Consider the following 13,779-nt stretch of genomic DNA (forward strand, 5'->3'; position numbering starts at 1 on the left):
TGGTACTATATATATATATATATATATATATATATATGTTTCATTGGTTTTGCTTCTGTAGAGAATTCAACTTAAGATAACCACTCAAGGACTGATAATCCGAATAAATGAGTTAAAGATGTTTGTTCTAGGCATCTTACCTGGATGCTGTGGGCAATCTCTTCTCGGCCAGCTAAGATTTGGGACAAAGTCTGTGTCCCTAAGACATTTCTCAGAGTGGTCTGAGCCAGCAGAAATGTGGCTTGGTGGACATCGTTGACATTCGCCACTGCTGACACAGCACTATAGATCCTGTAATAGACGACACCATCCACCTGAGTAGTCACAGAGTCTCGGGTAAGGATCTGTGGAGCAAGAATAGGGCGAAATCACATGTTGATTATGGTGCTGCGCTGAATTATTTGATATGACTGTTTTTAACTCCCACCAAATAGCTGGATGGGATCATACAAATAGGATGTATGAAACTCTAACGTAAGGATTGGTCAGTTTTGCCATCCCACTGGGTTTTAGATGAGCCATCTCAAAAGCAGGAATGGGAGAATCTACAGTCATCAAGCAAGAAGAGCCAGGAGCTAGGCACATCCTTTGGACTCACATCTCTGTGTGGAAAACTGGTGGCAGCAGGAGCAGAGGCAGCAGAATCGAAAGCATAAGACAGAGCAGAGCAACAGGCTTCCCAATCCACAGAGAGTGAAGCTGAATGCCTTTGGGCATTTTCAGCAGTACTACAAGTGCTTTGTAACATTGTTTGAACAGGGTATATGCCAGGGTATATACTGGCTGACAAGCCCTAGAGGGAGAGAGGTCTGCCTGCAGGTGCTCCTGACCAGAAGAAAGGATCATAAGCATTTCTGATCCTGAACTATAACCTGCTGACTTCCCTAGTAAACCCCTAATTGTGAACACTGCCTGTATGTTCTGTGTGGCCATTGCAACAGATTATCAAACCAGCTGAGTGTTGTGGGAGGGATGGATGTTTGTTGTCAGAATTGATATAGGAGGAAAAAGGATGGAGGCCTATTTGAACTCCGCCTTATAGGAACTGACCTTGTGCTGATGAATTGAAGTCTCCTTCCCCCATGTGAAGCAATGAAGCTCCCTTGCCATTTGTACAATTACTTTCATGACAAATGACAACTGGATTTTGGAAACAGTGTGATTCACTTGGGAGAGCCAAGTTGAAGCCCCAGCCAATGCACCTCATGTACAGCCACCACCTGGCTGTCAATCAAGGCTTGTGTGTTATTAGGACACTCAACATGTTTCAATGGAGCTTCCAAACTAAGATGGAAGAAAAGCAGCCAATGAAAACCCTAAGGATAACAGCAATCCAACATGCAACTGATGATGAGGCTGGCACAGGACTGGGCAGCATTTCATGCATGATTCATGTATGAATCTGGAGCCAAGTTAATGGCAGCCAACAATACACTAGCCAATCCAGGAGTTCTCCTCCTTAGGAGACAGAAGGGTATTACATAAGTAGAATTGTAATGATAGCTCATGGTAGCCATCATGAAAATTCTGTATTGGCTTGAGAATAGTATCATTCTAGTAAATAAGAAACTTTCTATGCCCACTCCTATACCTTCACCTTAGAAAGGTCTTTGTTGTAGTTGTATAGAACACTTATGCCTCCCTCCTGTTCCCGCTAGGGACCCTGGATCTTGCATGATAAGAAAAGGTAATTCCATGATAAATTTTGGGAATTCTACCTTCCACACACAGTTAGAACACGTTTCTCTGACACTGCTTTTCAGATTTCATCAGATTTGAATAGCTGTGCTGCTTAGAAAACACAGATGGTACCAAAGACTGTGTTCTATTTTCAAGTAAGGAAAAATAGGCTCAGCTTTACAATGTGGTTTAGCATCAACCATTCTGAACAATGTTAACTTTGGAGCAAATGAAAGATCATGGGGAGCATCATGGGAGGGAGCCTGGGTGTGGTGCTGTGGGTTAATGTGCCAGACTGCAAAGTCATTTGAACTGCAAGGTTGGTGGTTCAAGCTCACCAGCTGCTCTTTGGAAACCCTATACAGGGTTGCTATGGGTTGGAACTGACTCGACGGCACTTAACAACAACACAACATCAAGGGAGCAAAATGTAGGAGTGCTTATTGTGCGGCCAGAAAATGCCCATAATAGGTCATTAAGCATTCCAAGCTTTGCTGTGATTGGAGTTGGATTCTAAATGCAGTGCTTCACAGTTCCCTCCAAGAATGTGGTGGCTCCATACGATAAACACTGGACTGAGAACCACAGGTCTGTGGTTCGAGCCCACCAGTTGCTCCATGGAAGAAAGATGAGGTTTCTTGCTCCCATGAAGATTTAAAGTCTTGGGAAACCCTTGTACAGGGTTGCTGTGAGTCGGAACCAATTCAACGACATAACAACAACAACAACAGCACAGTTCCCTCCAATGGTATGGAGACGTCATTATTTCTTAGTACATTTCCTGGGTCATAGTGGACATGGTTCAACATGATAAAGAAATCATGTGGCTTTCCTTAGTATCTGCCCTAGCCTTGTCTTCCCAACTCCCTGCCACTGAACCTCATCCCTATGCCTTCTCCACCCACCCATGCCAAGCCTTCCAGTAACTCAACCCCTGCCCATAGCTTCTGTTCTCATTGATAAAGTAAAGCCCAGTCATTTTATCCTTTCTCTTATACTTTAGAAACATAATGTAGAATTTAAATTGTCTAAGTGATGGGGAAAATGCAAATTTTACTTCTAGTGATAGATCGTTAAGTACCATTACCTCTTGTGGAGGAATGTTGCAAGTAACAGTTCGGAGATCAACTTTGATGTATACATCTATGCAGGGTAGGACCAGAATCAAGCCTATGGGGGAAAAATACAATTTAGAAGTTTACCTCATTGAAAATAATTACTACAATAAATAATCTCCTAGCTATGTGGTACATCATTTTCATAGAGCTATAAATATTTCTCCCACTATGCTGTCCGCTTGGCATACTGTGGTGACTTGCTTTTTTGCTGTGAGGCTGGAGCTATACCACCAGTATTTCAAATTGGAATCATCAAAAAGAGACCATATCCCTTAAGTAATTGCTCCTGAATCTACCCTCCCCAACGCGCTTAGTAACCACTAATCCACATCCTGTCTCTATGCTGTGTATTTTAAAATAAGTGTTTTGTGCGTTTTTATAAGATAATTGCCAGCAGAGTAATCAGACTAATACAGACTAGGAAGGAGAGGCAGACCATTTTTGAATGGTTACGTACTAAAAACCTTATGAATCACAAAGGAACATTGTCTGATATAGTTACCCAGAAGATAAGTCCTTCCGGTTGGAAGGCACTCAAAATACGACTGGGGAAGAGTTGCCTCCTAAAAGTAGAGTTAACCTTAATAATGTCGATGGAGTAAAGCTTTCAGGACCTTCATTTGCTGATCAGGTACAACTAAAAATGAGAAGAAATAACTGCAAACATCCATTAATAATCAGAACATGGAATGAGTCTAGGGCTATTGACTCTCCTGGTGTGGCGCTGTGGGTTAATTCACCAGACTGCAAAGCCGTTTGAACTGCAAAGTCAGCGGTTCAAGTTCACCAGCTGCTCCTCGGAAACCCTATACAGGGTCGCTACGGGTCGGAATCGACTCGATGGCACTTAACAACAACAACAACAACAACAACAACCAGCTTCTTTCGTTAGAAATTTATCAAACATGCAATCAAGACGCATTGATAATTACTGGTGATTTGAAATGCAAAAGTTAGAAATAAAGAGGAAAGTTGGAAAATATGGTCTTGGAGATCAAAATGATGCTGGAGATCGCAAGATAGAATTTTACAAGACCAAGGAGATCTGGTAACGTAGTGGTTACGAATCGGGCTGCTAACCCCAAAGTTGGCAGTTTGAAGCTACCAGCTGTTCCGCAGGAGAAAGATGAGACTTTCTGCTCCCGTAAAGATCTGCAGCCTCGGAAACCCTGTGCAGGATCACTATGAGTTGGAACTGACTCCATGGTACTTAACAACAATAACAATGACTTATTCATTGCAAATACCTTTTCTTAACAACATAAACAGCAACTACACATGTTGACCTCACCAGATGAAACACACTGTAATCAATTTAACTGTATCTGTGGGAAAAGACGATGGAGAAGCTCAATAGCATCCGCAAAACAAGGACCGTGATGACTGTGGAACAGACTATCAATGGGTCATACGTAACGTCAGGCTGAAGATGAAGAAAATGAAAACAAGTCCATGAGAGCAAAAATATGATTTTGAGTATGTCCCATGTAAGTTTAAAGAATATCTCAAGAACAGATTTTGATGCATTAGACACTTACAACCAAAGACCAGAGAGGTTGTGGGATCACATCAAGAACAATATACATGAGGCTAGCAAAAGGTCACTAAAAACACAGAAAGGAAAGAAAATACCAAAATAGATGTCAGAAAAGACTCTGAAACTTGCTCTTGAATGTAGAGAGGCTAAACTGACTGAAATAAATGAGGAAGTAAAAGAGCTGAACAGAAAATTCTAAAAGACAGACTGAAAAGAGTAAGTATTATAATCAAATGTACAAAGACTTGAGTTTGAAAATTAAACAAGAAGAACATGGTCAATATATCTCTTGCTAAAAGAACTGAAGAAGAAATTTAAGTCTCGACTTTCTATATTGAAATAGTCTATGGGCAAAATATTGAATGATTCAAAAAAGATTAAAGTAATACAGAGAGTCACTGTGCCAAAAAGAATTGGTCCATATTCAGTCATTTCAAGAGTTACCATATCAAGAACCAATGGTAGTGAAAGAAGAAGTCCAAGCTGCACTGAAAACACTGGTGAGAAACAGGTCTTCAGGACTTGATGAAGTAGAAATTGAAATGTTTCAACAAGCTGATGCAATGCCGACCAATTGAAACAAATCCATGTTTGAGTCCATTCTAAAAAAAAGTGACCCAACAAAATGCTTAACTCATTGAACACTAACTATCCTAATATCACATGCAAGGAAAAATTTTGCTGAAGATAACCAAAAAGCTGTTGCAGTAGTACATTAACAGGGAGCTGCCAAAAATTCAAGCCAGATTCAGAAGACCTGGAGTGAGGACATCATTGCTGACATCAGATGGTCTTGGCTGAAAGCAGAGAGTACCAGAAAGATGTTTACTTGAACTTTATTGACTATGCAAAGGCATTCGACTGTGTGGATTATGACGAACTATGCATAACATTGCAAAGAATGGATATTACAGAACACTAATTGTGCTCATGTGGAACCTGTACATAGGTCAAGAGACAGTCATTAGAATAGTACAAGGGGACAATGAATAGCTTAGAAACAGGAAAAGTGCATGTAAGCATTGTATATTTTCACCATACCTACTCAATCTGTTCCTTGAACAAATAACCTCAGAAACAGGATTTTGTAAATAAAAATGCAGCATCGGGATTGGAGGAAAACTCATTAACAACCTGCGATATGCAGATGACACACATTGTTTACTGGAAGCAAAGAGCCCATGAAATACTTACTGATGAAGATCAAAGACTCCAGCCTTTTGTAGAGATTGTACTTCAATATAAAGAAAACAAAAATCCTCACAACTGGACTAATAAATAAATAATCAACAGAGAAAAGATCAAAACTTCCAAAGACTACATTTTGCTTGAATCCACAATCAACTCTCATGGAAGCAGCAGTCAAGAAATCAAAAGATGAGAGTCTGGGGTAAGATGGTAAAGTAAGCAGATCATTGAACCAACACTCTGCAACAAAGATATGGAAGACAGATAGAAATGGTGATCTTGGAAACTTAAGCATCAGCAGATAGAACAGAGAAGTGAATTGCGTGCCTGGAATAGGAAGCTGAACAGTAGTAATGAGAGAGAAGAACACCAGGCAGATTGGACTGGCATGGCACAACATGGCTATCTTGGGCTTTTCTAAGTGGTGATTGATATAGGACTGCGAGCACAAGATGAAGCAAGAGGTTGGTGGCAAGGGGGTGCAAGTCTCCCTTGTTCCTTTCCCCTCTGGTAGCTGGAAGCATGACCAGAACCCACCCGTGACAACCCAGCAACTAGAGGCACCCCCTCCTGCACAACCTCTGCTCTGCCTGGGATCAAGAACTTGGCAAAGCAGCCCTGCTTCTGGAGGCACATGAACCCATGCTGATCTATGCTACCCAAACTGCCAACAGAGAACTAACTACATTCACACTTCCAGTCTCTACCACATCCATCAGGAGACAGGTGATGAGTGCCTGAGACTACACCACTATGCAGACATCAATTAAATATCAATATAACACCACAATCAAAGTCTTCAAGAAAACAGAAAATTTCAACTTACACAAAGAAACAAGACAGAGTGCCTATAAAAGTCATCAAAATACAGAGTCAAAAACTATAACTCCAGAAATTGAATCAGAACCACCTAATAAGAAATTTAAAAGCAACTTTAGTAGATTGTGAGAAAGAATGAAAAAACTACAGAAGAAAATATAGACAAAGCTATGGAAATTTTCAGGAAACAAACTAACAAAATAATTGAAAAAATGGGACCATATAAAAGCAGCAATTAAAAAGTCAGAGAGTTAACACTAAGACTTCAGAAATAGATAATGCACTGAAGTGGCAAAGAAATAGAATTGACTCACTGGAAAGTCAAATTGCTGAGCTGCAAGGAAAATCGCTCAGTATCCATCTATTAGAGGAACAATCAGAGAAAAAGCACAAAAAAATCTGAAGAAAGCCCAGATTTATGTGGGATGTTATCATAGTCATAATTTATATCTGATAAGATTCCTAGAATAGGGAGAGAAAAAAAAAAACCCATAGAGAAAATTGTCCAAGAGTTGTTGAAAGAAAACGTTCCTAGCATCATTAAAAGAAGCCATTCAAGAAGTTGGAAAACTTCAAACAGGTTAGACCCCAAAAGAAAAACGCCAAGACATATTATAATCAGACTTTCTAAAACCAAGACAAGGAAAGAATGCTGAAAGGAGCTCAGAAAAAAATGAAAAGTTACCTACAAAGGAGAACCAATACGATCCTAAGCTCTGATTTCTCAGCAAAACCATGCGGGCAAGAAGACAATGGGATGGCATATATATAACCATGAAAGAAAAAAAATTATCAACTGAGGATCATATATGCAGCAAAACTGTCCATCAAATATGATGGCAAAATTAGGTAATTTTCAGACAAACAAAAATTAAAGAAACTTGTAAAAGCCAAAGCAAACTTATAAATAATGCTAAAGGGAATCAACAATAGTAGACAAGAACCAGATACTAATACTAATGATGATATCACCTAGACTTAAGCTAGATCTAGAAGTATGCACAATCAAACAGACATATAAGTCTGAAAACAGAGAAACAGTTGCAACAGCAACAACAAAAATAAAGTTAAAAAAGAGATTAATGTAGTTAAAGAACTTGCAAATGAAGAGGAAATCAAAGAGATTTCAAGAAAAATATCAAATAAACAAATAAAAATAAACCTAACTATAACCCTAAAAACTAGACCAAGTCTTACTCTTATGCTTACCCCAACCTTTATCCTTAACACTAACAGTAAACAAAGTCCTAAGCTTAGCCAAAGGAGCTCTGGTAGCGTAGTGGTTACGAATCGGGCTGCAAACCTCAAGGTCAGCAGTTCAAAACTACCAGCTGTTCCACGGGAGAAAGATGAGGCTTTCAGCTCCTGTAAAGATTTACAGCCTCAGAAACCCTGTATAGGTTAGCTATGAGTCAGAACCGACTCCATGGCACATAACAATAACAACAAGAAGCTTAGCCAAAACCTACCCATAACCCCAACCCTAACCCTCACTCCTTACTCCTACCCACCCACCCCCCACCAAAAAGAGAAAGAAAAAGAACTCAAACTACATGTTACATTAGGCAAATCTGAAAAAGACCTCTTTAAAGTGTTAAAGAACAAAGATGTCAGTTTGAGGATTAGGTTGTGTCTGACCCAAGCCATGGCATTTTCAATAACTTTATACGCATGTGAAAAATGGGCAATGAATAAGGAAGACTGGAAAAGAATCAATGCATTTGAATTATGCTGTTGGAGAAGAATATAGAAAGTACCATGGACAGCCAGAAGAACAAATAAATCTGTCTTGGAAGAAGTACATCCTGAATGCTCCTTAGAGGCGAGGATAGTGAGACTCGTGTGCCTTGGACATGTTGTTAGGAGGGATCTGTCCTTGGAGAAGAACGTCATGCTTAGAAAAGTGGAGGGCCAGGAATACTGGTGTGGCACTACGAGATACTCACTGGACTGCAAACCACAAGTTAGGAGGTTCAAACCCACCATCAACTTCTCTTGGAAGCCTAAACAGAGTTGCTATGGGTTGGAACTGACTCAATGGCACTTAAAAACAACAACAAAAGTAAAAGAGAGGAATGTCCCAAACAAAATGGATTGACACAATGGTCTCAACTGTAACCACAATTGCCAGGCAGTGTTTTGCTCTGTTGTGCATGGGGTCCCATCACTATGAATTGGAACCAACTCTATGGCCCCTAATAGCAACAACATTAAATATTTCTCCAATGTTTTTCATTTTGCACACTTACAATTTGGGGAATTCTTCCTATTAGTCAATGACTAAACAACAGTGACTCTCCAAGAATTTATTTTTTGTAAAAGGCTAAAGATCCTTATGAATCCTGGTGTGGCGTTGTTGGCTAGTGCGTCAGACTGCAAAGTTCTTTGAACTGCAAGTTCAGTGGTTCAAGCTCACCAGCTGCTCCTTGGAAACCCTATACAGGGTCGCTATGGGTTGGAATCTACTCGACAGCACTCAACAACAACAACAAAGATCCTTAACACTTGTTTTCTTAATTAATTTTTAAGTTATAATCGCCTTCTATCCAAAAACATTAATTTAGAAGGCTATTGCAGAAATTGATTTCCCTATATTAAAGGTAACTATGTAAATGATTCAAGCAGTAGACATCTGATCTTGAGTATCAGTGGCTGCTAACATTCACAGTTATCTTGAGTAGCACTGTGGAAAACTCAAATTCAAATCTTTCCAGGCTTTCATATGTCCTGAAACTAAGTTTCTGCATAACTGTATTCTAGTTTTGGGACCGTGGCATTCCCCAAGTACAAATACTTCTACTTCTCTCTCAGTTCTTAAGTATTGGGGAAAGGGGATATATGGATATAAGAAAATTCATTTGAGGACTATAGGAACCTTTACCATTACCCTGATGAAAGTTCTTTTCAGCATGAGTTGCAAAGACATGTCAGCAGGATGGGGGACGCCAATCCATTTCCATTTACCAGAAAGGTTTATGTTCTTGTTTTTGTTTTCAGACTAGGAAGAGCTCTTTAAGTAAAGCACCATTAAGTGTCTGACAGCATTAGAGGAGAAAGACTGCTGAAGTTCTTTCTTTCTGTTGGTCTGCCACTGTGTTTAGTACTTCATTTCAATGGCAGGCATGTATTAAGTGCTCAGAAAGTGTTACCTCTATTATCAATATTTTATTATTGTTGTTGTTGTTGTTTTTGTGAAGTGCTGTCAAGTTATTTCTAACTCATAGTGTCTCTGTATAGGGTTTCCAAGGAATGGCCGGTGAGCTTGAACCACCGACCTTGTGGTTCAAACCGAATTGTATTCCAGTACATTATAATTTACAAAAGTGGAGAGGTTTTCCATGAGCGATTTGGATCATTTCCCTCCGGCCCTTATGACATTCTGAGGTAACTCATTAACCCCAAAGGCATAAATGACGAGAGTAAGTACCCTGGGACACTCAGTTTAAAACCTTCTGGGAAATTCATTTAAAAGAGGTACATTTTTCTCTAGTGTCCTTCAGGCTGTGGCTATTCTTCCTCCTCCAATCCAACTTTATTGTAACTTATAATTGAAGTCCCACCAACAAAGCTGGGAAGGGGTTAGCCATGTTCTGTTTTACTTCAGCTGCATTATTCTAGCTCTTCTGTTTTGATAAACACATAAAAACATGCAAAATAAATCATTCTCATCCTCTTTCTCTTAGGTCATCCATAAAATTAGACAAACAGCCACATCCCCTTCACAATCTTCTATTCTGGAGTTTCTACATTTTCATGTAATGGATATCTCAGTGTCTGTGTATGGTCAAACACAAAACACTCACTGTGAATAAAAAAGTTCCTACCCACAAAGATCTTAAAATCAAGTTGGAGAGAGCAATTTTGCTAAAATAACCATAATTGCAAGCAGAAACTTGTGTCATCAGAGGAATAGCCATGAAATAGTTAATAGTTATGATTTTTCATGTGTCTTCATAGTGGCTGTTTTTGACAGCCCCTTCTTTCAAAAATATTAGAATTAACCACATGAAATTGCCATTTTTATAGGTACAAACAGTCAAATATTAGCAATTTTATATGGGTGAACCAAATATCCACTAAAGGCAGTTATGAATATTCTATCAATGTCTTACTTGAAAGGTAATTTTAGTTCCTGACCAACCCCACTCCCTTGTCAAGTAGTCACTCTTCTAGTCAGCTCGGACTCAGGGGGAGAATATGCATGTCAGACAAGACCTGCGCTCCATACGGTTGTCCATGGCTGACTTTTCAGCAGTACATCTCCAGGTCTTTCCTCTGAGGCACCTCTTGGTGGACTAGAACCTCTGACCTTTCAATCAGCAACCTTAGCATTAGCAATCTGCACCCGTCAGAGACGCCATGCCATCTGTGGAGAGTCCTACACTGGCTTTTTGTCTACTTAAGACATGACTTCACGTTCTGTTTGTGGACTTTTCTTTCCCAGCTTTGTTTTCTAGTCTCCTGTGTATTTTATTTGTTCTCCAGCCATCCCCGTGTCTGTTTAGTCTTCTCCCAGCATGTACCCTCCAGGCCTATTCTATGTAAGTATTTGCCTATGATTGGCAATTTCTGCAGGAATATTCAAGGGTCCAATTGTATAGGATCTTTAAAAACATAATAAGAACTTTGGATTATTTTCTATTCTATATCTTATATTACCTACAAATGCTAACATTGAAGAAAGAGTCTAAATGCAAGAACACCCACACTTGCAGATGATACCACTTGACCTGGCTTCAATGACTGGATGAACAGAGCTCAACCCAAAGAAGAAAGAAGAGGGAAAAAAAAAGTGTCATCTGATATAATTTGATAAACTTGACTTACACCTATAAATGCAGTAGCTCAAAAGAGGAAACAAATCCCTGCTGTAAGAATTATTCCCACCCCCTCCACACAAAGAGACAGGGATGGGCAACTTGGTCATGGGCTACCCAAAATGGGGGGAGGGATACAAAGGCAAGAAGTGACTGGCTTACAAGCTTTCAAGAGGGAACCTAGATCCAAAGAGTGTGGAGGAAGGTAGAGTCTCCAGTGAATAGTATCCAGCCTGTCCAGGAAGGGCTGATGAAATGAAATACAGATGGGTCTCTTGTGATGCAATAGTGAATAATTGTTATCAGGACTGATTGTGAGGGTTGGAAATGTAAAGGTGGACATTTTGTAGCAAGGAGGGGAGTGATTATCTTTTCAGTCTAGGAGCAGAGGGCCCTGGGACCATCAATGGAGAAGAGCAGAGAGCGGGACTCTACCCAGAGAAGCAGTGAAGCCTGGGATGAAGGAAGAGAAGATGACGTGAAGAGATGGAGTGGCGGGGCACTTGAGATCCAGAGAGGGAAAGGGGCTGTGTGCTGAGGACCGTGGGGGGCGGGGGGCGGGCTTGCAGGGTATACCCTTTCTTTGGGGAATGATGCATGGACAGGATGGTAACTATGGCAATGAAATGATGTATGATAGAATGAATGTAAAACTAATGTTCTCCCATGTAAAATATCACACAATTCACAATAAAACATTTATTAAAAAAAGAAAGAAACTCTAAAGAAAAGTCAAGAAGGCGAGGGGGCAGACAAACCAGATGACTGGAAACAGAACAGTCAGAATAGAAACAATGAGAAAGTTGGCACCCTGTGAAAAATGTAAACCAATGTCACTGAACAAATTGTGCTGAAATTGTTAAATGGGAACCTAATTTGCTGTGCAAACTTTCACTGAAAACACAATCAAACATTTTAATTGAAAAAAAGAAAAAAAGGAGCAACGTCAGTGTTATAACCCAGTTCTCTCCTTTAAAAGAAGTTAACAATACAACAGCAGTTAGAACTTTTCAAAATGAAATGCAGTGTGGAAACCTTTATGAAAGAGCTACTATGTTTTGTCACATTAGATTTGCAATGTATTTGGGCAGAAAATTGGGATATATTTAGGCAACATCCAAAGGTATTATTCCATGTTCTAAAATATGATAAGCTGATTATGTTGCTAGTCTAAGTAAAATTCCTGCTTACAGTACTTGGTAAAGATTGAAAACCCTGTGGAGTACAGTTCTACTCTGATACAGATGTGCTGTTTTTTTGACCGTTGAAACTCTGACGTTTCTTTGACTGTTGATAGGAACCACTAGGGGAAAGAATGGTGGGAGTAGTCATAATAACCGGTGCCTTCGAATCTTTGTTGGGGTAACCATGGTGTCATACCTGGACCTTTGGCTTTGTCAGCTTGGATGCGTCCCAGTCGGAATACAACAGCACGTTCATACTCCTTAATGATCTACGAGATTAAGGGAAAACATTTAGTCTTAATGGCTCATCAGCTCATAGGGAGAGCCCAATTTATTTCCCAGGGTATTACCTTCAAGCACATCCATATGGAGATGGGGAAGGTAATGATCATCAGCAGTAAAGATAGGGAGAACAGGATCCAGCCACAAACACCGAGCTTTTTCTTAGTAATGCCTAGGAAATGAGAAGGAAGAAGCCTGTAAATTTAGGAAAGACATTAGTGTTTGTGGCGGGGTGGGGGGAGGGTCTACACAGAGAACTGGCCAAACGTCATGAAGGCAGCAAAAATGATGTAAACATAAACAAATAAAAGATGTTAAGTTAGATTTTTAGAAATTAAAATTGGCCTACCCCTTCTAAGAAAAGCCTCATAGCAGTCAACAATAGTATTTACCATTACCTTTACAGGGGTTGCCATGGTTTATTGTCCTCAACACACAAGACAGTGTTTCTCAAAGTATGGTTCCGAGACCATGACATCAGAATCATCATCATGTAGGTTAAGAAGGAAGATTGTTATTTATTGTTAAGTGCCTTCAAGTCTGTTCCAACCCATAGCAACCCTGTATACGGTTTCCAAGGAGCAACTGGTAAGCTTGAACCGCTGACCTTGTGATTCAAACCCATCTTGCAGCCCAGTGCATTAACCCACAGCATCATGGATTACTGGGCCCACAAATTTTCCAGGTTTTACTCAGAGTAACTTTCTGAGGTTGGCAGGTAAATACTATTATCCCCAAAGGGAGACAATATGGCACAATTTAAAAAAAACAAACAAGCAAAACATTTTGAAGGGTCTTAGGCATGAGTTTCCATAGCATGAGCTCTCTTACTTAATTGCCACTCTCATTCTCTGATCCTCCATTCTCCCATCTCTAAGATGGTATAGAAATTCTTGATATTTTAATATTAGATGAGGATTAAATGAGACTATGTTTATATAAGAATCCTGGTGTAGCGCTTTGGGTTAGTGCCCTGGACTGCAAGGTCAGTTTGTACCAAAAATTCAAACTCACCAGTCACTCCTCAGAAACCCTATACAGAGTCCCTGTGAGTCAGAACCAACTAGATATCACTTAACAACAATAGTGTTTATATAGAGCTAAGCCTATCCTATATATTGGATTCCTGGTGTGGCACTACAGGTTAATGCACT

The 13,779-nt window shown here is 39.9% G+C and overlaps 1 protein-coding gene across 1 annotated transcript in view; it reads right to left on the reverse strand.

Annotated features, from left to right (window-relative positions):
• Positions 1 to 12,804, reverse strand: part of STOML3 (stomatin (EPB72)-like 3) — a 19,477-nt gene extending 6,673 nt beyond the window's left edge. The window contains exons 1-4 of the mRNA XM_006873710.1: positions 12,694 to 12,804; positions 12,540 to 12,612; positions 2,768 to 2,850; positions 141 to 344 (exon numbers count right to left, since the gene is read on the reverse strand). Coding sequence (XP_006873772.1) covers positions 141 to 344; positions 2,768 to 2,850; positions 12,540 to 12,612; positions 12,694 to 12,735 — 402 coding nt within the window. The 5' untranslated portion in view covers positions 12,736 to 12,804. The remainder of the gene's footprint in view (positions 1 to 140; positions 345 to 2,767; positions 2,851 to 12,539; positions 12,613 to 12,693) is intronic.
• Positions 12,805 to 13,779: the final 975 nt, after the last annotated feature.

The sequence above is a fragment of the Chrysochloris asiatica genome, unplaced genomic scaffold (genome assembly GCF_000296735.1).
Source record: "Chrysochloris asiatica unplaced genomic scaffold, ChrAsi1.0 scaffold00250, whole genome shotgun sequence".
NCBI classification, from domain to species: Eukaryota; Metazoa; Chordata; class Mammalia; order Afrosoricida; family Chrysochloridae; genus Chrysochloris; species Chrysochloris asiatica.